This window comes from Channa argus, chromosome 18 (assembly GCF_033026475.1).
Source record: "Channa argus isolate prfri chromosome 18, Channa argus male v1.0, whole genome shotgun sequence".
NCBI classification, from domain to species: domain Eukaryota; kingdom Metazoa; phylum Chordata; class Actinopteri; order Anabantiformes; family Channidae; genus Channa; species Channa argus.
In genome coordinates, this window is record NC_090214.1 from 7,380,254 (window position 1) to 7,407,247 (window position 26,994).

A 26,994-nucleotide genomic window follows, 5' to 3' on the forward strand; every position below is an offset into this window, starting at 1 on the left:
CATCCTCACCATTATTGAAGAGGGAACAGATAGGGCAACACAGGGCTCGCTGGCCATCTTCACAAACTCAGGCCCGTGGAAGTTCTGCCATTGGAAAAATGATAAAAACTGTCATAGAGAGAACCTTTTACCAAAATGTTAATCACTTTGGGCCTTCTGGTCCTTCTGGTTTTGCAATTATGACAACAGATTGTGTTTCATCACTTCTTGTGAATGCTGTAACACACACACACACACACACACACACACACACACACACTATATATGACCAACTATAAAATACATTTAAAACACTTTTTTCCTCATTCTGTTGTTTTACAACATTATGAAGTTTTAATAGCTGCTATAATCATATATAGCAGCTATTTACAGCAGCTTTTTTCCCCCAGTTTTTGTGCACACATTTCCTTATGGTCTGTTTTAATGAGGTCACAGCAGAAGCCAAATTCCTTTTATGCAACTTGAAGAAGTTTGTTTTTTACTACAAAAGCTGCTTTTAAATTCAATTTTATTAATTTTATCAATTCAATTAATTTTATTAATTTACCAAATACTGTACAGTATTTGGTAAATGGCCACTTATATAGTGCTTTAATCCAAAATGCTTTACAATGTTGATTCCCATTCCCCCATTCACACACACTCACGCACCATTGGTGGCAGGACACTCTGACACGTAGTCGGGACCGGGGATTAAACCACAGGCCCTGTGGTCTGTTGGACGACTGCCTTACCAACTCAGCTACAACGATCTACAGCCACCCCCAGCCACTCCCAAGTCTCACTGCCATCAGCAGCAGATTTGTTTCTACTATGTTTACTACACATATTGTGAGAGTAGATGGGATAATTCAGAGTGTGCTTCAAAAACCCACATACTTGCCATAAGGAGACCGACATAGATTTCCAGTGAGCAGTTTGTATTTACTAAACATCTGATGAGCACATTATCAACAATGAAAACATGCACAGCCCTTATCAAATACTACAATATAAACAAGCTTCAGGAAATGTGTGGTCATACACTGGTAATTTCTTTTGCAGTGTGGGTGTTCAAATGATACTCACCTTCTAGAGCTAGGTGTTTTGTTTATGTGTTTATTTGTGTACTGCTTCTCCATAGTGATACAGAAAGTTTTGTATGTAAATAAAATAAATGCTGATTAAGAAAAATAGGGAACAGAAAACTGAAATGATCCCCATACAAGATAATAAGTTATCTATGAGTTTTATAATAAAAGTGTACAAACTTTAGCTTTGCGGAACGGTACAGAAGAAGTGTAGAAGGGGTCTCGAAGGTCAAGCATAGAAGTGTGAGATGGAGCCAGGGGGTCATCTGTGAAGTGGAGGTTAGCCCTGGATAGCCTGCTTGCCAGGTGGGCCTGAAGCCGCTGCACCTCCTCTTCCTGCTTCTGGAGGAGCAGCTCGGCTCCAACCAGACCTTCATCACCCCCTTCATACTGCCTACAGACAGAAACAATAGCAATCTTTTCAAGTCACTGGTTTAATAAATGTGGGTTCTTTAATTCTATATAATGACTTTTTTTTTTACTTTTGCTTTAATAGAAAGTCTAGAACAGAAAGCAGCAATGAGAGTGGGAGATGTCAAACTGTTAACACACAAAAGACACCAAACAGTAGTTAATTGTTTTCCTCTGGCATCTGAGCAAAACAAGTGCTTTGTGTTGTGGGACAGATTCAAATCCGAAGGCAGTCTATGTCTGTAATGCCAAAGATTAGCGAGAAAAATATTTCTGAATGTGGATGTCACATTAGATGACCTCAACTGTGAAGCATAGAGCTAACCCAGTTGCCACACAATAGCTGTGTGTAACCCAGATCCAACAGATCTGCTTAATTAGTGGCTTCCATGCTTGTTGTAGTGAATGGGGAGCAAGTGAGCAAGCACACACAAACATGTTTCAAGATGCACATTGTTATACAGTAGTGAAATTAGTCAAATTGTCAAAAACAATTCTTAAATCACATTTACAAATTCCACATAAGTGCTGCTAGAAACAAACACCTGATATAGTCCCTAGAAATTCAAACTATTAGAGTTAAGAGGGTGGAGAAGCTACATAAAGCCACACACAACTAATACACAACAAATACTTCTGGAACGAAAACCTGCCGATGCTTCCATACCCTTGGCCCTTTTCAAGAATGTTCTGAGTTCAAGTAAAGTATTTTGAGAATGTTTGACATATTTGGATGCGAAAAATAAAGCTTGCTCAGGAAGTGAGTTCACCTTGGGCAGCTGGGATGTGTAACCTGCTGATTTCATAGTCTGCATGTGTGTTTACCTGTGTCTGTTGTGAGTTGTAAGTGACAGGGCATCGTGTTCAGATGAAAGAGCCAGCTGGGAACTGTACCTCCTCACCTCACTTGGTTTCTTGGCTGAAAGAGACAAACACAAGAGGAGTAAATTTTGTTTTTACACTTAGACAATCTAACACGCCCATCTAGATCCGGACTGCTGGAAATGCACATGCATGAACATGTGTGAAAGAAGGTGGAGTAGTTACAGAATAATTAAATTAGGTCACATCTGTGTTAGAAATTGAACATTGTGTTGCACATAAAATATCTCTATTGCATTACAGCAATAGTATATATAATATATGTGTTGGTTTGGTTAAAAGAACTTCTAATAGTCTCCCTAATTTCTTTCATATATTATTTAATATATTTCAGCCATTTTGAAACAGTCAAACGTTCATGCAACAGTGCAACACAAAAATGGACAGGGGGAGATTGGTCAACTAGAATTAATGTGTCTCCATTAGCTCCGTCTCCCGCTGCTCTGACAATTTAAAATCAAACCTTTAGTCACCACATTGAAATCTTTATATAAACAACACATTTGAAAGCACAATAAGTTATTGACTTGAATGAAAATAAGATACATAGTCCAGTTTACACCAAGTGAAAAGTGCTGCTAGATTTTTTATTTTTTAATTATGTGATGTAAAGTGAAAACACTGGTAGTTTACTGCGCTGAGCTGTTCCAACAAGGATAAGATTGCATTGCCTAAAATAATAAATTTTTATCTCAGGTTGTCACAGACAGGGTGGGGATGTCAGGTTTTAAGAGGGTCTGAAAGAAGAACTGTCTCCTGGCACTACGGAGATAGTTTGTGCATCTGATCAGCATACCTGAACCATAAATTCAGATTCATAATCCTGCGAGAAGATGATGTGGCTAAGAAAGGCATCTGTCTAATTTAGAAATGTTGAGATATCTATTTGTCATCATGGAGCCACTAATAGATAAAATACTGCTGTTGAAATGTGAAATGAAATAATATAGAATGTAGCTCTAATTTAATGCCGCATTTATCAAGCTTTCGCCCACAATTCACACGTAGCCCATATAAAACCCGGGGGCCCAGACATTTTTACATATTAGCCAGTCTACGAGAACCATCTGCTCTGACATGTTTTAATCCTGTGGTAGATGCTACAGGCTAACATCAGGTCTTTTGCCCATTGAAGTATAATAGCCATCAATTATCTAAACCATTTATCCTGTGAAGGGTCATGTGGGTTCTGGAGCCTATCCAGCAATGTTTGTACTGGACTGGAACAGATTCACTGGTTTTATAATTGTAGCCTTTTTATCTTTTGTTCTGCTGCATGCACATAACCAACATTTGTTATGTGCATGCAGCAACTCCTACCTATAATTATAATGTTATACCTAAATGTATAACATTTACACCTTTATGGAAAAAACAACATAGAGGAGCATCTTTACCATGTTTATAGTCTGGATCTGAGGAGGTCACTGAGGGGCTTTCACTGGATGAACTGTAATCACTGTGGTACCGCTGGTGGGTGAGGACTGGGTCTGAGGGAAGAGAAAGATTATCTTTTCATTTGATACATTAACAATGTAGTAAAATAAAAACAAAAATGAGGAAAAGGTTCAAATATAATCATGCAGACGAGACAGATAGAAAGGTTATATGAGCTTGGTTGCCATTTCTGTGAGGTTGGTTAAGGTAAAGCTGTAGTCTGTTCAAAATCCCTTAACAGAACTTTACAAAACGTTGCACCAATTTACACAAAGAGAATACTGCTGACAGAAACTACTGTTGTAAACACAGTTACTACTGTTTTCTTCCAAAATTGACTTTAACCACTGGTGTCTCAGGTTTGGTAACCCTGAACAGTCAAATAAAAGTTTTATTTTTAAAAACCACACAAAGCCAGTATTAGTCATGCTGTTGGTAAACACTCCTAATGAAAGACACATGTAAGTATGCTGAAAAGCAGGGTCAGCTCAAGTGTATCCAGGCATCCCTCCTGTCAGGTTGGAGTGCTTATGGTTCAGGACATAATCTTTTGTCTAGCTTGACTGGGTAAACCATAGCAAGTCCAGGCCAGCCCACCAGAGTTATTTACTTTAACCAAATCTGGGCCTTATGAAATTAACAATCGACAGAAATTCTGTCAACATGGGAAAATAAAAAACAAATAAAAACAGTCTGAAAACTAACCTAATGTGTCAAATGCTTCTCTGCCTTGTACACCAAACCTGAAAGTCTTGCTTCTCAGTATCATCTGCATAGCTTGAATAAATGGCAGTCGCCAGTCATTGCTAAGGCATTTTAGCTGAGAAAAGTTTCACAGTAACAGGTTATACTAAGAAGGTGGAGGACTGTTTCCCAAAATAGTCTTCTGTCTTCTACTAGCTAGTGACTCATTAGTATCTTCGACACAGTGCCACTCGGCTTTAAAGCTGCCAAGAGGAACAGACTCTTGTACATCATTTAGAGTGATTTACCATCTTAGTGTTATTCATGCAAGTACAAACGCTTATAGAATTGCTGAAAACACCCATACTGACACATCACAAACATGCACGGATTCCTACACATGTGCATGATCACCTTTCGTACACTGCCATGCTGCAACATGTGCAGTTATGATGAATTTGGAGTTCTAGTGGTTTAAGTGACGAAAATAAGAGACAAAGAAAAAAAACATTTTTTCAGGAAAATGGAAGCTGGAACAAAAAAGAAAAAAGAAAGGACTAAGAGAACGACACTGAAAGAAAGACAAAGAGGAGGAATATGGTTATTATTGACATGTTTTTGTAGTAATAAAAGACTTTGTGAGGCTTAACAAGCAGAAAGAGCACAAGTTCAATCACAGCTTAATGCTTCAACTTACTTCCTCTTGAGCTCTAACATGTCTTTTTCTCAGTAAAGGCATCTCAAACTCGTACACATACACACACAGGAAAAACATTCTTTACATATTTTAACTTGAGGACCATCCAGGAACAATTAATGCAACCTGTATGCATCTTTCTCTCCCTGCTGTTCTCATTTACACACACACACACACACACACACACACACACACCCACACCCACACCCACACACACACACACACACACAACTGTTTCTTTACCCCCGTTTTATTCCTCACAGCTCTGACACTTTTGTACAAGGTTTCTGTGAGCACACAGCTTCTATTTCCTAAAGCCTCTTGGGGTGGTCAAGCTGACAGAGACATGAACTCATGCTCTGAGGTTATTTAAAGTCTAGTGGTCCCAGAAAGAGCAAAGTTATGCTCTTTGTAACAGCACCATCCACCCAAGTTAACATGACGCAGATGAAAAACATACAATTTAGGTTTTGGGAAAAAAATTTTAACACTGCCTGTTAACCCTTTCTGTGTTGTTTTGGAAAATATGTAGATATGTCAGGAGGAAATTAGTCAAGCTGTTAAATAAAATAAATCCTACATAAACCTAACATGTTTTATAAAAGCCCAAAACTGCTCCATAGTTTTTCCCTGCTACAGCCAGCAGCGTCAAAAGACCAAACTGTAATACATTTACCGAGACTTGGGGGGGGTGTACTGTTGCACACATTTCTACCTTTAGTGTACTGTACTGCCCCAGCACAGAAACAAATGACCTGTTACCAAGTGCCGGAAAAGTCCAATAACGTTAGGAATTCCCTCATCCGCTACGCATGACTCCAATTACAACCTCTAGGTCCACATGGAAAGTTTCTACTGATTGAAGCACCTTGGCACCAAAAAAGAAAGGGAGGGGGTATTGTGGAAGCACTGGGTAGGACAAAGAGGACAAGGTATCAACATGCCCATGCACACACAGGCATGCAAATGTAGTGTATAGCTATATTCGTGTAATCCTTAAAATTAACATATTTGCTAAACACGCACACAAACACAAAGAATAGACAAAAGCAGTTTGTAACTAGGTGAAACCTGAGAACACTGATCACTGCTGCATCATCACTTTCCTGCAGAGAACAGAAAAAAGTAAGAGAAAAAGAAAAGGAAATCTCTTCCAAGTAACACATCCACAAGGCTCCACAAATTACCTGTGCTCAATTAGGCCCCATTCATACTATAGCTAAATAGCTCTGGGATAGAATATAAAAAATATTTTGGCTCAGCCTTCATAATTAGTCTCTGTCAGCTTTGATGGGAAATTCCTTTGCGTCAGCATGGTGTCTAAGAATCATCATAATAATAACAATAATGATAATAATAATAATTAGAAGCTATTGAAACAAAAACACACAAAGACAACTCACTCTTTTCAGCATACACAGTCTAAAAATCAGAGGCTACACATGTTTTTTGCTCTGACATTCTTCTTTGCTCTGGCACAACTTGCTAGGGATGAGAAGCTACAGTTGAGGAAAAGAATGTTGTTGGTTGGTGGCTCGGTCAGCATTACAATAGCTGTCAGAAAAGGAGGGAGCCCGGAGAGCAACATGGTAGAACAGTAAAATTAGAAAAGGTACTGTGAAGACAGTGGTTCATAATACTGGAATCACTCATCCCTCATGCTCCTCCACGGTCCCCAAGTGTGCAACAGACTTATATAGCCATGTGAGTCATTGCAGAAACTATCGTGCCTATGGAGACTTTGCTAAGAATTCATTAAGCTCAAGAGAGAAACGTTAAGCTCCTGGGGCTGAGTGTTGAGGTGCTGAACAATTGTGTTGTGTGTACTCTGTTCTAAGCATGTGATTATATGTAGTCTGTTTATTTCACCTGTAAATACCTTTGTGTGTTTGTATGTTTATTAACTAAACTTGCATGCATGCGTTTCTATCCATGCGTTTACAGTCATATGTATAAAAAAAAAAAAAAAAAAAACCTTTATAGCACATGTGACAGTTAGCAGCAGGCTAGAATTAAGCTGGCCTGTAATTAGAATCAGCCATTTGGAAACCTCTGTAACAGTGAGTCATACATAATGTCTAAACACTGCTGCCGACACACCACCAATGATACTTCATTCAGGCCAGCATTGAACTCCCAACCTACATGGTTTTTAAAGATGGACACAACTCCTAACTACTCTGGGTCTCTGTCTGCTCATGTTGTCATAATGCTGTTTTTCACTTCTCAACACTGATCAACACAGTAAATACACTTTTTTATTGCCTGATAAATTTCTTTTACCACCTCTTTTCATTTCATTTCAAATAACTTAATAGCGACACAGACAGGACCCTTAATTGTTTCTTGTCCCAGTAAAAGACTAAAGCCAGGAGCTTTGGTGGAATTTTCCTGTTTGTTATTTCGGGAGATCCAACAGATAACATGCACATAAACCAATTAAGGAACTCACGCATGGCATGTTCTGACAAAGAACTGGTACTGTATATTACACAATAATGACACATGATCAATCTCAGAGCTGTCACTAAAATCCTATTACAATGTAATAGCAGGGTGATGAACCGACCTGGTAATTGTTGAGTGTAATCTGTTGCAATGCGGAGTAACAAAAAGAAAAGAAAAAAGGATACTGAAGCTGTCACTGGAAAAACAGGCTCTGAATGCTTTATAAAGTAAGTAGAAGGTGATCATTACTTTGAGTTGTGACTCTCTCCCACAAGCCATTAAATCAGCTTGGATGATTCGATAAATAGCATCCCTTCACTTTGTCATATTAAAAGGCACCTCTGCTTAAATAATAAAAATACACCAAAATATGAAACACAAATCTAAGGAACTCAAAGTGTTTGGCACAGTTTGTAGCATTTGAGTCTTCCACAGAAGAAAATGGGCAAAGGTGTCGGCAATACAGTTTCTAACCTCAGTGGAATACATTCATAGTGTTGGTGTCAGGTGTACTGTAAATAGCTGTGTCAAGTTGAAAAATACAGAGCTTAAAAGATATCGTGCGATATCAGACCTGCTTTGCAAATTTCATAATTTATAAAACAGAAGTACAGAAAACTTTAATGTTAATCCTAAAGAATAAAATAAGAAATTAAAGAGTCTTGGGATTGCAAACAACTGCACTTTTATGTTAAAACAATCCACTCACCATCCACTGCTTGCCTTAGCATCTGAAGTTTCCTCTGTCTTTCCTTTATTCTGTCATAGGGACCAGGGAGGCCTGATCCAACAGACAATGCTGAGTGGTGATGAGGCTTCCTGTTCTTCAGCCCACTAAACTCCGAGTAGAGCGAATCCCTCTCCCTGGATGCCTGCAAGGGCAACTGTCGTTTGCCCATAGAGTGGGTACTTAAGGCAGTGCTGCCCCTCCGAGCATCCTCTAAGGCTCCAAAACGAAGAGCCTCGGGGTCAATACGAGCCAAGTCCACAGAAGAGGCCCAACTCTTCCGGGCTTGACTAGGGCCCATGTCTCTAATATTAAAGGGTAAAGACCTCCGGTCCAGTTCCACAGGTCGGCCTTTTTGCTGGGGGTGGAGAGGGTGCAGATAAGGATAGGAGTGCTCATGCTGTAGTGACGGGTGTTTAGGATAGGGTTCAATGGGCGATTCAGTGCTAGGGTGATAGCCAGGCAGGGAATACTGTAGGTCTTCTCCATCATCCCCTTTCAACAAGCCCTGGATTGGCAGGGATCCCATGGAACGACTAAGGCCGCGGTTAAGAGAGGTCTGCTCCTGGGTCTTGGCTCGGTAGCGCTCCAGAACCCTGGGGGCAGCACTCCTTCCTGAGAATTGGGAGAACCAGAGTTTTATTTAACCACAAGTAGGAGCTCACACCAGTCATAGTTTCAACCCACACAATAACCTCTTACAACATCTACAAGCAATGCACAACCACTTAGAAGATGTTCACAAAGAAATCAATTAGTATGTCTTACTAAGTCTGTTTCTTAATACAAAGGCCTTAAAGTTTATTTACAGTGCATTCAGAAACAATTCCACATTTTGTTCTGTTACAGCCTTTTTCCAAAATTGGTTAAAAAACTTTTTCCTCAAAATTCTTTAAACAATACCCTATAATCACAACATGAAAAAAGTTTGTTTGAAATCTGCCCAAATGTATTACAAAAATTGAAAATAAATAAAATGTACATAAGTATTCACAGGCTTTGCATTGACACTCAAAATTGAGCTCTGGTGCATCCTGTTTTCACTGATCATCCTTGAGATGTTTCTACAACTTGATCGGAGTCCACCTGTGGGAAATTCAATTGATTGGACGTGACTTGGAAACGCATACACCTGTCTCTATAAGGTCCCATAGTTAACAGTGCTTGTCAGAGCACAAACCAAGCCATCAAGTCTAAGGAATTGTCTGTAGACCTCCGAGACAGGATTGTATCGAGACACAGATTTGTGGAAGGGTAGAAAAAATCTGCAGCATTGAGGGGTCCTAATGAGCACAGTGGCCTGCATCATCCATAAATGGAAGAAGTTTGGAAACACCAGGACTCTTCCTAGAGCAGGCCGCTTGGCCAAACTAAGTGCTCGAGAGAGACTCTGCCAATGGCAGCTCTTGTTTCAGAGAAAAACAGAAGTCAAACACGTGCATGAACAAAAGAAAAAACAAGAAGAGATGTGGAGGAAGGCATTAAGTCCTGTAAAAATACTGCATGTGGTGGTTTAATCTACAAAGCATATGCTTGGTCTTAACAGCGAAACACATCAAAGACAGACATGCTGTCTTCCAGGAACTTAGGGAAGCACACAAGGGGTAGATTAAGCAAGAACTGAAAGAAAAAAAAAAATCAACAGGAGGTCTTAAGAAGAAATCGACAGTGGCCACAAGTTTTTCAGCTGATACTAGTGTGGTGTTGTTGTCATATGGATCAGCAGTGAAAAAACTGTGACATAAAAAACACAAATGACTGCTTTCCCTTACTCACAATTACAAGTTGGAAACTGCAGTACAGGAGGTACTGAGACACTCCTTGACAAGAAAGGAGCTTAAGTAGTGAGTAATACCCTTTGCATGTACTTTCCCTAGGGCAGGCTGCTGCTCAAGCAGAGAAACAAAGCACTGATACAAACAGCAGACCAGCAGCTTCACTGGTGACTTTAAAATATGCATCTATAATCAATGCCATGCCGTGCTTACATAATCGGGACTACAGCCATATTTGCGCTCTGCTCTCCTTTCCGTGGCCTGGAAAAATGCCTGCCTCTTTCAGAAACCACTGGGAATATTTGGTCATATTTTCCTGAATTAAATTTGACTCAAAATTATGTGTGTTGTTCCCCATCTACATCCAGTGCCTTCCCACAAACTCAAAAAGTGAAGATGCAAATGACGAATTCTTTGACAACCAAGAAAAGGAATTTCCATTAAGTTTTCTCAAAATAAAAGTAATGGTAAAAAACTTCTAATAGAGCGCATATAAACAGTCCATCCAACCACACAGAGCTCACAGACTCAGGTTATTATTAGGAAGGAAGAACAGATATGTTCTCTGGATGTAAATATAGACTTTCCAGACTTGCGTTGCACTTACAAAGATTACCCAAAACAAAGGTAAACAATAACTATATATAATGGCAAAAAAGTTCAGAAACGCCTACACAATTTTGTATTTGTTATCTTTTTTTGAGGTTTTGAGTTCCCTAAAATCGGAATCAGGTTTTTGACAATCAGAGAAAATGCTGCGGTCTGTGTTCAATGCTTGTGTGTAACTGCACATTATCTTACCTGAGGGCAAGCCTTTGCCCCTCAGCCTCTCCCGAATTTCCTTGCTCCGCTCCGGAAGAGACTCTCTATCAGTCAACAGACCATCCAGCTGAGGGAGAGAAAACAAGAGAAAGAACATTATTTTAGGGTGGATGACTATCAGCATGATCCCATTACTTGTTGTGTAATTCAGCTACACTACAGAGCTTTGACTGAGCAGATAATAGTCTTTAAACTTAGGCTTAGCATGGATAAAGCTAGAAGTGTAGGCTTTCTGGCAAGTAAATACAATAAAAAAAAAAAAAGAAACAATAGACAGGAATAAGCATGTACCTGAGAAAGGCTGCCCAATACCAACCGGACAAGCTTTCTAATATAAGAGAAGGGAGGGTCACAAGTGGAGTTTCTGATGTGTTTGCTGCAGATGTCCAGCACCGTGCGCAACGACATTCGACTTAATGTAACATCATCACACATGTTGAGAAGTAAGCTGTTCAGGTGTTCCCCCAACTTCATAGGCTATGAAATAAAGAGAATGATAGTAAGTACGCCGTGAAAAGAATAGCATGTACTGCTATGTGACAAGTTCCACAAGTGCCAATGAATATCATATCTCTATTATCTTATTGTTGACTTTCTTTGTGTTCCAATAAGGAGGCAGAGGTAGGCTTGCCAACATGACACACACCAAATGCCTAGTTTTAACACCCATCTACTACAAGTTTCAGATTAAGATGCCGAAGCCTTTATTTTTCAGTCCAAGTGATGTTAAATGCCTATTGAAAATAAAAACATGGTGAAACTAGAGGTTTGTGTCAGTGCACATATTCGAGTGCAATTTGACATGACTTTGATATTTGTATATGACAACGGGAACAGGGATGCCAGTTTGAATTTGTATTCCCACCTTATCATAGCATCACGCTGATATATACCTCCTTTTGCAAAGCAATTTTATGTGTGAAAAGGATGTCTGTGTAAATGCAAACAATGTAGTCAAGTTATCTGCATACTTATCACACTGATGTACTTGTGTGGACACTATGTAAAGCAGGCCATATATACAAAGATGGCACAGCAAGGTCAAAGCAAGGAAATGTATGGTCATAGTTAAATATGGTAAAAGATCTATAAAATGACACTCTGGGGGGCCTGGTGGCTCAGTGTGGGATAGGGTGGGAAGCAGAAGGCAGGAGGTTCGTATCCCACCCCACCAGGTGTCGCCCCCCATATTCATATTAAAACTCAATATTCTCATCTTGTGAAATGATAAAGTATTTCATGTTTTTAATTCTGTGCATATGATACAGTACATTAATATCCAAGTACATGTGTCAACTGGCCTTCTTTCTTCTTGGTTAGAAATGCTTTGCTACTCATCTAAGCACCTTCTTGAGGCTGGGAAAAAATAAATAAATAAAAAAATAGTCCAGTTGACATGATTCAATCTTTAAAAAACAAAACCTGGATGACATAGAATCTCTAACAACAAGCTAATTAAGGCACTTGCTGTTAGCTTGTAAGTAGTGATGTCAGAGGATGCCTGTTTGGATTTTTTTTTTTTTTTTTTTTTTTTTTTTTTGTTTGGGCAAAAACTTAATTCACATTTCCAAAGAATCTAGATGATTTCTCTTTCATCCCCACTTCTTGATCTATCAACACAAGAGGGGGTTGTGGGTGGAGGTTTACAGTCTTCTACCACTACCTAATTACAGCTCTGTCTCTTCATATTCAATAAGGCTACTTCTGAGCTGTCCAATCAAATCTGAACAATCTCAATTAAAACTGTTTAGTAACAATATACTGAACATATTCAGTTTTACTTAGAAGTACAGTACATTACATTATAGAAGCTCAATGTGGTTTATTTTTCCACTGAGACGTGAGGTGTCTGAACAACCAGTGCATTCAGTACTTTTTGATTTTACACTGCACTATTTACATGCATCAGAAACAATGAACATTGACCAATAAACCACACACAACATGCATATGGTTCAGTATTAGTACCAAATTATGCACTTATCGTGGGAACTACTACAGTGACTGGTTGAGTGAAAGAACACAATTCGGGTAGAGGATAGAGCCTGAGGTCTGAAGTGAGGCAAAATGCTTTGCAAACTTAAGTGCTAGTTGTCTTTAACCATAGTTTCTCACAAATATGAATAAACTATGTGGATTTTGTTTTATACCTGAATAAATCACTGAAATATGAATGCAATATGACCATCTCATAAAGTTTCTAAAGACACAAAAGCATACAAAAGGACATTTACTGCTTACACATTTACTTGTCCAGAATAAGATATTCAGATGTGGAAGTGCAATGAAATTTTGTTCCTAATTTGCACCAACTGGTGTATGTTTCTGTACGACAATAGAGTATTCTATTCTGTTCAGTCTTATCATATCCCCACCAAGAGGATAAATTCTTTAGAGCCCTTATTCACTTGAAAGAAAATATACTGTACATGTGGTAATGATTTACCTGACTTTGAGGTATCTCGTAGTCTGCTCCCCAGAACAGAGTCATCCCCAGAGAGTACATATGCATCTGTGGAAAAAAAAAATAAAAAATCACTTAGGCTACAGAAACAAGATTTTAATCCATTCAATCTCTGTGTATTAAGAAGCAATGTTATTAAAAGGACATGACAAGTGAATGAATCAGATATATAATCAAAACATAATGACTAAAAAGCTTTTATCATTTTACAATAAACTAGGCCTTGCTCCTTGTAAAAATACATGCCCTATGTGAAGGAACGTGAGAAGTACTAATGCTCAAAAACTGCTGGAGTGTAATAAAAGTTGAATTCATTCTTTGTTGGAAAGGGAAAAAAAGGCTGGGGCCTTCAGCTTAAATCCCAAAACATTTTTCCATTTTCCTTTCTTCATTACTGTATGCTCATTGCTTGGGAGAGAAATCACTTCCCCTGAATGTTGGTCTTGGTAGGGGAAAGAATAATTCAGAGATCGCCAAAGAATGCAACATAGCCTTTAAGGTTTTTTAAGAACAGATTGCAGAGTACAAATTTAAAGGCACACTCACACTTTAAGAAAATGTGGAAACTTAAAAGCTGTCAATTAAAAGCAACACTACCACCCCATACATTGAAAAAGTGAAAGGAAAATAGTGCCACTTGCAGCTGACACTTATTTAGCCGCAGTCTCTGATAATGAGAGAAACAGATTATCATTACTAAACTGAAATAACCAAACTGGGGAGTCAAGCCCAGGGCTGGAAAACTGAGTCAGCACAAAACTGCACTGAGGTCTGTGGGGCCGTGCCAGCAACTGGAATCCAGTCATGCAAGCTTTTAGCTCTCCTACCAAAGGGGAAGAGCTGAACTGTGAGGGCATGAGTATATGTAAAACAACTTGTGTATTGCATTGCAGGGGATCGTACTGGTGCTCTTGTTCTTTATTACGTTTATTAGGTACATGAGATTTGCTATGTTGTGTTAATCAACTGAGAATGCCCTCTTAACTCAAGACTTCTGTATGAGCAGTTCACCACTGACACATAAAACTTAAAATCCAATAAATTAACAGTAGGAAGATGGCAAATCCGACAAAGTCCTAATTTCTGTAATTTGACGTTTATGTCATTTTTGCACCAGCAAAAAAAGAACACTGCAAACTAGCAAGGATGACCAAAGGGTAATATAACAAACAGTAGTAAGAACATACAGATTAAATGTTATGTTATTACAAGAATTTGGCAAAGTTTGTACCTTCTCTATGTCAGAAACTGAAGTCAAGGAGACACCCTCCAGGACCTCTGGAGCTGTGAAGGCTCTTAGATCCTGCTGTGTGACATACTCGTCTGTGAATGAGATGCTGCCAGAGGGCATGAGCAGGAGTGACCAGGGCGAGATGATGAAGCCCATGGCTGCAGGGTCTGGAGCGAAAAAGTAAAAAAAAATAAAAAATAAAAAATATGCGATGCAACCATTAGAAATATGATGAGGAACAACAACAACAACAAACTTAATGCTTAAATTATGCAAGTTCCAATTTTTCTAAGGATTTAGAATCTAAAATCTGCAACTGTAGACACATCGAACCACAATAGATGTTTCTTGCTAACACAGTGGCATTTATGGAAATTCAAGAGGATTCAAGTAAACAAAAACACATGGTGCTTTGTTAGTCTGAAATAAATAACTGTTGAGGCATGGAAGAAGCGAGGAATGGCTACACAGCATAATTCTCTTTTCCTACTAAGCCACAGCCAGTGCTATGGTTAGAGAACGTTTTAAAAATATACAAAGGAATGTTTGAGCAGTACTGCAAAATTCTTTTTCTTCGACTGATACTTGACTCTGAGAGAAGCAGAGAGATGAAGATGAACTGGATTTGAAGCACCAAATATCTCCTGGAATTTACTAAGTAAATATAAGTTTCCTGTTTAAAACTCATGTGACCATTTGGAGATTTTACTCAAAAGCAGACTGGCTTAATAGGTGTATCCCACACAAAACGTTTCCGCTGGATGTCGCTTAAGAGAAGAACATGACTCAGACATAGCAAATATGTTTCAAGATGGATAACTACAGATACAAACAACAAAAATTGCATTTTTTGACTTGACCGCGCACAATTTGGTTCTTTCTCAACTTCAGTGAAAAACGTCTTTATCCTACACCGTAGACTGTAAGTCTGTCAAGAACGTCCGCTGAAAAGAGATGCTTAGTGTGTCACAAACATGTCCCAAGAGTGACAAACATACAGTAGTGCAATACATGGCCTCAGTGGAACCGAACACAGATGCAGCATGCAGTGGATAAAACACGAGGTGGAATTCCTCTGACAAATAAGAAATATTCACACATCACTTATTCAAACAAATCAGTCTTAAACAAACATTAACTAACCACTACTGTTTACACAGAGAGAGAAAAAAAGATGGTGCTTACGTTTTTGACAACGTAATTCATTAACATTGTTTGAAAAGTACCTAAAAAGTCATAAATGTTGTCACGCTCCATTAATCAAGGAACATCCTGACATTCACATTCACTCAACACCAGAAAGACAGAACAAAGATACAGCTGAGGTATCTACGCAAACATTTAATCTCTTTCAACAAACCAGAGACATTTACTTCTGTCTTTATTATTTTTATGTACAAACCAGCAGTATTTCTTCATTAGACCCAACAGTTGACTGGAATCTAACAAACTGACGACATTTAAATGGTTGCTGTTATTAATTTACTTCTGGGGTTAACATACTTCTTTACATAGCTCAGTGACTATATAATAGCTGGTTCCAACATCTGCTCTTCAAATTTTAGCTTCACTCAGCAGTCTAAAACTATACACACACGAGAGGCCACAACTTTCTCAGTATAGAAACACAAGTACATACTGAAGCAAGGACATGTTAACAGTTTTAATCACTGAAGGACAATTCTGTCTGAAGATGGAATCATTTAAAATATTTCAAATATCAAACCTTGCATTTTATTATTGTTACATTGAGAAATTCTGAGCATTGTTCACAATCATTTATCTCAGCATAAAAATAAAATAAAATAAAAAGTATTTACAGGCCACACTGATAAGGAGGGAATTCCTGCTACACAACTTGACTGTAATGGCACCAGTCAGCAAAACTGAATGTTGAGTTCAAACTACAGTAGTGTATGCAAAAACACTCGGCCAGTAGGGCCAGTTTGATGACACATTTAAGCTGAAATCAGGTGCACTGGAGTTTCGTGTCAGTTTTGGCACCACCCAGACCTTGTATCAACACAGGGGACACTGCAATGCCTTATGTCTCACATCCTGCCTAATGTCAGAGTTAAACTTTTCCTTAGTCACCCTTTTTCTTAAGTTACAAAGACTTTCTGGAATCGGACAGCCTTATCTTTTTGTCTTGGAGGACAGTCACAGAATACTTACAGGCCGAAATGAGTCACACAGACGTTAAAAATGCAAAACCAAACAGTCTGAATCAATGCTGAACCAGCCGGGAACAAAGTAGGCATTTATTTTGTTTGACAAAACATAAGTGGTAAGGGTATTATTGCAGCACTTGGACTAAAGACAGTGAATGATTCAACTAAACATTACAACAGCACCAGCTAATCAGCTAAAAGGATTTTGACGACAACAATATTTTAAATTAGCCCCTTTCAATTTAAAAAAAGGGCAAAATCATTTGAAAACAGGACAGAAAGGGAAAATATCACAAATGTCCTGAAATTTTAAGAAACATCTCACCTTTGTGGAAAAGTTCTTGGAGGCTCTCTGCACTCTGGCTGAGCACTGCCCATACCTCTTCCTCCTGGAGAGGACCTCCTCGAACCTCCAAGGCTTCTGCCAGAGACACGTGCATCTTCCTTGTGCAAACAGAAAAAGAGAACTGATTTACACCAGAAAGGATACACACAAAAACACAAATAAGCTTTGACCATACCTTGGACAATCTGACGCTTTTTATTTAACGCTTAACTTTTTACTTGTATGTATACTGTATAATTATGTGTAATAGATACTCCAACACAAACATTTCCCTCTGGTGATTAACAAAGTATCTATGATCTACCTTAATACAACAAAATACTATGGTGCAAAGTCAAATTGGGCTGAAAACAGAACAAAGTCAGAACAAAATACAAATAAAACCTACTTTTTATATTTCAATAATCTAAGTTCAATAATCCAACATTCCTACTAGAATATAAAAAAATAAACTAAAATACTGTAGTATCAATAAAACCGTAAGAATTTGTTAGGGCTATTTAACAGTCGTTCTGATCAACGCGTTTTGTTTTCTTTTGCCCTTGGATAAAATCCCACATCTTTTAAACATAAGCTGTATCATCATTGTCTGCAGTTGAGGAAGTGGAGCAAGCACACCCACACCCTGCTTTCCTTGAGTTACATTGAACAAAGTAGCAAATTTTTACTGTGAGCCTCCACCAGCTTATGAGAGTTAAGCTTTCAAAGGGCGGGCGTTAATATAGAGAAAGGTAAAAAAAAACCTTAAAAAAGCAAAATCTGTTTTTAAATCTGTTTGCTGCTGTACATGTTAAAACACAAATGTGTCAAACTTGGTTAAAGCTCAAGATAGAAGGTAGTTTATATTTCCTTCAAGACAGCAGTGAAAACCCTGATATATAAACTAATGAGCCAATATCAGACAACAGTACATTTACAATAATTGAAACAGATTTAGACACATGCCAGAACATGCTATGCCTAAAAGAGAAACATCTCAGAAAGACAGCTTGGATTGATTACATAATGATTTTCATTCTTTATCAGTCAGTATGTTTTTTTTTCTTTCTCGGGTCTTGCTCTTCGAGGCAACAGTGCTGCCGCTTCACAACTGAAGATCCCCTGTGTGCATCCCTGTCCAGCTGCAGCCTGTCTGCTTGTGAGGGTTTTCTCTGGGTACTACGGTTTCCCACCTCGGTCCAAAGGCATGCATGTTACCTTAATGGTTGAAGCCAAAATGCACATAGATGTGAATGTGATTATGAATAGTTGTCTGCCTGTGTGTTTCTCTCTGTGTTGGACCTGAGATAGACTGGAGACCTGTCCAGGGTGTACCCCCCTTCCCACCAAAAAAATAAATAAAAAATAAAGCATACACAATTGTGTTGTGGTTTTACATTTAACTCAAAATGCACCACCAAGCTAACTTAATGAAAGTGCAGTCTTATGTGGAGTATGAATGACCACAATTATCCCTTCCAGTGGCAAGATGTTCACTTCCCACTGCCCCGGTGTTCTCGAAGCATTAGAACTTGACCCTAGACTGAATCATCAGATGACAGAAGAACACAGAAAGTACCTGTTCTCACTGTAGAATTCTGTGCAATGATATCATTTCATATAATATCCGTCTTTAAATTATCTTGACCTCAAACACTCAAAGTTTAGTCTGCAGTGACCAAATCTCTCAAATACCCAACAGGAAATGAAACAGTTCCTACGCAAGCACAACAAAACATCAGTCAAGTCTGGGATGGGTACAACATCACAAGAACCACACTGAATCAGTATTCATTTTAATTCTTAAACTCTCCCTAAAAAGAAAAACTCACGAAATCATGAAATGATGTTACAGACTTTGAAACCTCACTCTGCCTCCATCGTGCAGCTATTGGCCTGGTCAGTGGAGGTATAAAATAAAAGTAGCTTTTAACATTTTTCAAACCCTTATTCTGCTTAAAAAAGAAATTTAGGGATTAGCAAAGTCACAGAGATATGTTATTTAGGGGACACCGAGTCAGGACTAGTGTTTGGCCAAGCAACCAAAACACACACTGACAAATACAAATGAAAAGAAATTACCAATGTTTCTCAACATTTCAAAAAGAAGCCACGGACCAGTTTGGTTATGAGCAAGACTAAATCTGAGAATATCACTTACTCACTTACGCGAAGTAGGCAGCATAATTACTGTTACGCTTTATTGTCATAAGTAATATGTGAAACAACATCTTTTGTGTGAATCAGAGTTTGGGAAAGAGAGTTAATGTGTAAGCATGTCACAGGCCTGAAGTGTTTATGCAGGAATGCAGGTTAACCATTAGAGTCAATGGGAGGCGTGAAGTGTGAGGAAAAGTGGGCTACAACCCATTTTGCTCATTACCCATGAGAATGGAGAGAGTGGGTGCTGTGAAGGCTGATTGTTTTGCAGCCCTTGTTATTTCAACAGAGATCTACAGTGGAATGTTTTTATCCACACTGAGGCTGCTGTGCAGGCCAGCTCCCCTCCCACTGGACTCTGGTCCTGCTCATTATTGAAGGGGCTTAGGAGGCAGCAGCCCAAAACATAAGCGCAGACAGCCATCACCACTTCAGCCCCTCACTCTTGTCCTCTTTCTCAAACAGTGGGATGTTTGTTCCGAGGTATTCCACCATTATTCCTTGAAAAATAAACCTAAATTGGGCTTGGTGTGCTGCTGCTGCTGCTGCATGTTTGAAAGTCTTGGCTACAATCACAAGGACATGTTGGAAACATGATAGTGTCTCTTACTCTGTGCTAAGGTGAAGCTTTTCCTTTCCTCCCACCTTCCTGTCAGTGACACAACCAAAAACCATGAAATGGATTTAAAAAACAGCCCCCATGAAAAACTGCACTTCAGTTGAGTAACCCAGACCATACCGACGTGCAAAATTGCAGTTCCTGCTGCTGCTTCCTTTCTATCCACATCCCTCTACATTTGCCAGGAGCAAGATCACTAGAAAAGCAAGCACACCTTTCTCACTAAAACCCTTTAAATGTTAAGTCTTAAGAAAATCTGAGTAGCTGAACTTTCAAATCAATCATTCATAAAGACACCAAATTCCTGTTCCATTTCCAAAAGCATAACTCATAACATTAGATACGAAAAGGAATTTGCTCATATCCCCCAAACATCAGAACTGTGGTCTCTGCTTGCAAAAACATTTAAAACAGAAGCCTGTGAGAAGATGAACCCTGCACCAATACTAAGGTGAAAAGCTTAGTAATCTTACTAAATCTTAATCTAAAGTAGTTCATACCAGGAAATATCAACAAGACACTCTGAATGAACTTTGATTTCCCGAATCAAGCCATATTATGCAGCTTGGAGGCACATGATTTAAATTTAAAAATGGTTTCATTTAGGAAGGCCTGGATCAAAACTTCTTTTGAACAATCATGAGCAATGATTTAAGGAAAGAGGTTTTAAAAATGTAACTTCTTAATAACTATAACATACTTACAGTTCAAAACAATTAGCAAACAGGCTTTTCCACCTGACAAGACAAAGGTTATTAGTGGGACACCACACTGACAATTATCATACCTGGTAAAATCCTGTAACAGATTGCTCTGTCTAAATAAGCAGTAAGCCACTTTACATATTAGAGTTTAGTTTTTCAGCACTGCCTGGACCTGGACCATCCAGTACAAAGCTGTGCCAATGGCTATGATAAACATGAATATCAGCCCAACTCTAGACCGATGACCCTCACTTCTCATTTTGGTCTCAACCTCATCCGCTCCATTTCTCTTAATCATAGGGTTGCCATGAGTACCGTGACATGCAGAGCATGGTTTTGCGAAAACCTCAGTCCGACTCCCCTTTTTCCTCCCAACACACAAACCCAACCCACTGGCCCTATTCCATTCCATCCATCCCATTCCCCTATGAGGATGCTCGCACCTCAACCATAACTCGAGAAGAGACTGTTCATCTTGGTCAGTCACTCAGCCTCAACCATTCAGTCCTGAATGACAAAAATGCAAAGCCCTCATGACCCTTGACCTGTGGTTGACTTTAGTACCTTTCTGCTACCTTTTTATAACCGTGAATAAAACATTCAGTCCATACTGGTACAACTTTCAGCTTGAACAGGAGACTGAAGATGTTACGCAGGGCGTTCAGAATTGAAAGTGCAGGTGAATGACCTTATTTTATGAATTTCATTAGTAATTTCTGTCGCGGTGTCTCCCCACTGCGGAACGTACCACAGTAACTGAGGTTAAACCTAAGACAGACATCAGCAGACGCTTTACTGTGGAGACGTTACCATATCACAAAGTCGTACTTTCAGGTCTAAACATCACCAAATATCCCCAAACAGAGCGCGTTTGCTATACTGAAGGTAGCTAAAATTAGAAAAAAAAAAATACAGGCATGTCAATGTTTTTAACAACAGTCAAAAAAAGTGGCAGCGTTTTAGCTTCACAACGGCAGCTTGAACTCCCGGGAACGCCGGGAACGGTTAGACTGAAGTTGGCCAACTACAACAACGATAAAGTTTATTTACGGCACTTTTCAGGCAGTTGAAGTAAACTCACCGGGCAAGAAGGGCTTAAAAAATAACTTGGAAGTCAAAGGTTCGTATTCCCACGGAGCTATGAGTGCGCGCACACACGGGACCAGACGCCATCCCATCCACAAAGCAACATCTTGGAGTCTACGGCAAGACGGCAGGAAACCCGTTGGGTTTACCTTTCCACGGGGTGCTGGGCTGCAAATATCCACTAGAGCGCAGGTGTTGCTCTTTAGGCCGCTACAGGTAAAAAAAAAATTATATATATATAAACAAACCTCCGCCTTGGAGGCTACTTTTTAGTCGTAATTTAGAACTACTAAACAACACCGAATTGTCTTCGAGCGCAGCCAAGTTACCATTACTGACTGCCGAGGAGCGGACTAACTCCTCCCTTTGCCCGGCTAGCGTGGGCTGACTGGGAGTAACCAGACACCTTACTCCTGCTGCCCATTGGCTCCCTGCTTGAGACTGTCATTTAACCGTTTCTATAGTAACGCACAACTGGGAGTAAACGTACAGAGAGCTTTGATTGCGCTTAGACGTAGAATATAGTTTGTTCGATGTTTTTTTTCCCCCCTATACATATAGCATAGGCTTCATCCCCCCCTAACCATTTCCCTACACACCTCCAAATAATTGCTAAAGAATTAGAGCAAATTTGTAGCTCTGCCAACAGGTGATTTTCACTGAAGAGAAAGGGGCATGAAAGACACTGCACGTGATGATGCAATTGATTTGCATTTTATCCTACATCTGATTATTGCCACTTCTATGAGAGCAGTTACAAGGATCTGACATTTTGTCGAAACGTATTAAGAAGTCAAACTTATTGCCTATATTTCCCACAACAGCAACATCAAAGCTGTCTGAGACTCATCTAAGCAGTCAGGAAGCAATTCACTGCAGAGTACTTCCTTCCCATGTTGAACTTCAAAGCTGACCTATTTATGGTCTGTCTTATGCCATCTAGTGGGTTTTAACTATCATTACATGCTGCCCTAATGGCAAAGAACTGCTTCTGCCCGTGTCTGTCAGTGCTAAAGGGCATGATTGTTATCACAAGCCATGAGCTGAAGCGATAAGACCCAATTACCTGATTAAAACTGGTTTTCTCTTTAGAGAGTGACAGCTGATACTCACAAACATTTCAGCTTGTGCCATTGTGTAAAATGTATATATTCTCTTCTCTTTAAATCTGTAATATATTATGTAACTTGTAATTTCCTAAATTGTGTGTGCAGGCTATGATTAAACAACATTTAGAATTTATCAACAATAAAAAAAAAAAAAAACTTCTCTTTGGCAAAACTGTAGAATTTTGGTTGTAGTCTGTTTAAAGTGATTAACGTTAAGCTTGTGTGGATACCCCTCTCACCCTGGACACAATCTGTTCCAGCTTCACCCCTATGGCAGGTGCTACAGAGCCTTGTGTGCCAAAACCACCAGACACCAGAGCAGTTTCTTTCTTCAGGCCATCACACTCATTAACAGCTGACCTCACGCTTACTGATATATTGCTGCTACCCATGCTGTACTATACATACTGGAGCACAACAAATTGTGTTGGAACTGCCACTAGTTTTGCCTTCTTTATCTTTTTCCTATCTTTTCTGTAGCGGTTACTGTTTTATCTGTTTTAGGTTGTCTGTAGTTGTTTTTCTTATATTGTATTTGTCTTTAGTATGCATTCGCATACTTTAAAGCTGATTCTCCAAAGGAAAATTTAAGTTCACAGTAACAACAATCAAGCTTAATAAATCTATTTTGTAATAGAAATCCGAGATAAATCAATTGTTTAAAATTTTAGAAGATGACCTTACTTCCCCCCCTCCTTCATCTGTAATTGAGATAAGCAAAAACTAAAGACTTTGAGGATAAGAAACTCATCTGTCAGTCCCAGACTCAGTCTCTAGTTTAAATAATCTTCTCTGAGGCTTTTGTCATTTGTAACACGGCCATGAATTGGAGCTATCTCACAGATGATGAGCTCAAAAAGACTGTTTGACAGATTTTTGAAAATTTCCTCTGGGGCAGCAAAATATGGCACACCAGCCTTCACAAACACTTGCGGGTTTAACCGGGATAACAAATGTCTCTCAAGACTGATAAACCTGAAAGACACACAGCAAAAAGGACCTGAAAATGCTTGTCTATCGCAGCAGTAAGAGTAATAACCAATAATTCAACATTATAGAAAATTGTCTTAAACTGGCACCTCTCTTCATTCCAAAATCCGATAAAAGCTGTAACACACACACTGGGTAGCATTGTTTTAACATGACTCCCAGTTTTCAAACCTAATTTTTTAAAACAGCTCAGTCATAAAAGGCCAAACTACAAGTAACTATAATAACAAAAGTTTTCTGAAATTAACGGCGGCTCCGCTCCATTTAAAATGGATGGTAAAACACAGAGTTCATTTATAATTATAAGAGTTGCTGGTGGCCTAAGGCACCCATGACAATTTTAAAGCCTGCTTCCCCCGGAATCAGGACAGTCCCCTTCAGTAACCGAAATCCTCGAAGCTGACCCTTGTATATCAGGGCACCTATTTATTCAAATAGACTAATAGCTTTATTATCCTAAATGGATTAAAAACCGTTTTGTATGACTTAAAAATGAAATGCAAAATTTGATATTTGATAATTGAGCTTACATTGTAAAGTCAAAGTTGCTGGATGACATGTAGCGTTAAACACATTTTGACAATTTTGGTGATGTTGTTCAGAACATTGCTTTTTTAAAATCAGTATTACACACAATACTGTTTTCATATATCGTATATTTGCTATACAGTTCAATAAAAAAGAAGACTGTCATATCCTCTCATATTTAAAACAGTACCTTATATGAAGCGGCTTTTTAAATATCAGTGGTCTTGACTTTCACAAGGGAATGTCTGGAGAGCTTTTCAGTGACCTGCTGACTGTGGTAGCTATGGTCTAAACACATCTAATGTTTGCTGGCTTCAGGCTTTTTTTAATTTACTTTTTAATGTTCCATAAACTGTTGCCCATGTGATTTCTAAACAATGCGCCTCCTTTGACTAAATAGCTTTTAATCTCTGTACATTACTTAAGGCAGAGAGGCCCCATTAGAAGACTTCTAGAGAAAACAAGGCCTGATAAGTGCTGTCTCATAAAGTGTAACCAAAAAGGAAAGAGAAGGCAAGAAGAAAGGCGAACTTGTGATTCTATTTTTGCCAGTACTGTCCTTAATACCTCCACATCATTGCTGGTCTGAGCCCCAAGGGCAATTTGCAATGAAAGACTTGAAAGAGTGGATAAGCATATTCTGACAGAAAAAGTGGGGCACCTGGCACTGTAGGTTGAAGGCTGATTGGCGAGTTTGGCCTTTGGGGCCAGCTATTAAAAAGTATTAGAGTATTAAAAAAACTTTCCTGGAGCATTTCACTAGCTTCAGAATTAGTTCTGTGGTTTGCCAACAGTTAAATAAAGTGGGAGGGAGCTACCTGAAATGAATGTATGCCTCTGATAAAACTGATGTCAGTGGCTCTGGTGAGCATTTATTTAAATCGCAGAGCTGTCAGACCTGTTCTCTACCCTAAGCATCCAAATGTATGAAACACAGATTTGCAAACTACCTTGTTCCAGCAGGGCCCCTGCTCTTGAGACATTCTCGCACCCTGATATATATTCTACCTACCACAGCTCTAAATTCAACTCAAAGAAATTTTTATAAGTGGTCACTGTTTTACCTGATTTTCCGGTGGCAGCAACTACGGATTGTCCTGTAGTGCTACTGAATATGAGCCCTTATCAACTCATCCAAAAGAGAAGTTTCTGTGAATCGGGCCAAACAAAGAGAAGCTGCAGTGAAGCGCCGTCTGAACATGGACTTTAGTGCAAACACCAGCAGATTCACACCCAGTAGTTATGAATACATTTTTATCACAAGTTGAGATCAGCTGAAACCTACCATAACTGCAAAAAAGAGTTACAATTGAGTGCAACAGGCAGAACAGAGATTAGAATCGAAAAAGAAAAGACACACAAGGTGTACACAATATCGTGTTTGATTTTAGATGGACCATTGCCCACAATTTAAATGCTCATTTCGAGGTGGCTATGTCACACTCATTGCAGTTGTATTTCGGTATAAACAAAGGGCTCACTGATTTGCGTGTACTGTTTATGACACCCAGTGACCTGCATGGTGAAGAAAAATGCTGCAAAGCAAGCTATTTTCTATTAACAAGAAAATCAGAAGCACAAACTGAACAGCAATAAGCTTTAAATTCAAACCAAAATGATAACAGTTATTGAACCACTCTGCCATTTCACATCTTATTAGTTTTGTAATGAAAATGATGTGAGGGCATATCTAACAGTCAGCAGCTGACTTCTGATAATTATAATTCCACCTCCATTTGAGCCCTCTTTAGATGAATATATGTGACGTAACATATCCAACCAGTGTAGTGTGGCAAAAACCCTTCTTCTCTGCTAGTGGCTCTATCCTTGCAAAAGCAGTGCTCATGTTTCAGTAAATGCTAGAGAAAGTTCTTGTACCTGCTCAGTACCAAGGCCAAACATTTAGCGAGGTGAATATGCACCCAGATTTAGTGCAGAGAAAAACCACTAAAAGATGCAATGAATGTTAAAAATCCATCTTGCCATGTGTACTTAGTGTCGGGTTCCCCTTCTTTAGGCAACAGGCAAAGAAACATGCTGCAGTTAATCCAGACATACTTGCAGATGGGATGAGTAAAACTTAAATGTTAATAATATTTACAAAAATTATAAGAAAGCATTTTTTTTCTAGTATTGTTTCTGCTTATTTCATGTACTCAACTACTGCCGTCTTACGTTTACTTTTTAGTCCAATATATTTCAGAGGGAAATGTATTTATTATTTATTTATTTTAGAGCTTTAATCACAATTACTTTTTGGAAATACAGAGTCTAATAAAAAACGTAATCAACTAAAAACTCATGATGCATTATTAAGGATCAAACTGTCTGTACATAAAACTCCCACCCAACATTATCTGACTTTGTTCCGAACCAGGTTTCCATAGTGAAACATATCTTCATCGTGTACTTTTCTTTGCCACATTTATCTCCCCTTAATGTTTGTCAGACACACCTGGACTACCTGTTATCAACGGCATTATATTCAATGCTGTTTGAAATGCATTGTTCCTTAGTAGAGCACTTTTGTACATTTTAGATAATGTACAGCTGGGTGCAGAAGTTTGCATCCCCTCATTTTTGAAATGTAAAAAAAGAGTAAAGCAAAGATTTAAAAAAAAGATATTTAATGCACATTCTTATAAAGCTTCTAA

The 26,994-nt window shown here is 38.8% G+C and overlaps 1 protein-coding gene across 6 annotated transcripts in view; it reads right to left on the reverse strand.

Moving 5' to 3' along the window:
• The window catches only part of ptpn13 (protein tyrosine phosphatase non-receptor type 13), a 38,842-nt gene extending 16,769 nt beyond the window's left edge, over positions 1-22,073 (reverse strand). For 4 of the 6 annotated variants that reach the window (XM_067483969.1, XM_067483968.1, XM_067483966.1 and 1 more), the window contains exons 1-11: positions 21,709-22,071; positions 17,145-17,263; positions 14,649-14,815; positions 13,400-13,465; positions 11,245-11,430; positions 10,933-11,020; positions 8,339-8,971; positions 3,761-3,853; positions 2,307-2,400; positions 1,251-1,464; positions 10-84 (exon numbers count right to left, since the gene is read on the reverse strand). In XM_067483969.1, coding sequence (XP_067340070.1) covers positions 10-84; positions 1,251-1,464; positions 2,307-2,400; positions 3,761-3,853; positions 8,339-8,971; positions 10,933-11,020; positions 11,245-11,430; positions 13,400-13,465; positions 14,649-14,815; positions 17,145-17,259 — 1,731 coding nt within the window. In that variant the 5' untranslated portion in view covers positions 17,260-17,263; positions 21,709-22,071. Of the gene's footprint in view, positions 1-9; positions 85-1,250; positions 1,465-2,306; positions 2,401-3,760; positions 3,854-8,338; positions 8,972-10,932; positions 11,021-11,244; positions 11,431-13,399; positions 13,466-14,648; positions 14,816-17,144; positions 17,264-21,708 lie in introns of all 6 variants that reach the window. The other 2 variants (XM_067483967.1, XM_067483970.1) reach the window with 2 other exon arrangements.
• Positions 22,074-26,994: the final 4,921 nt, after the last annotated feature.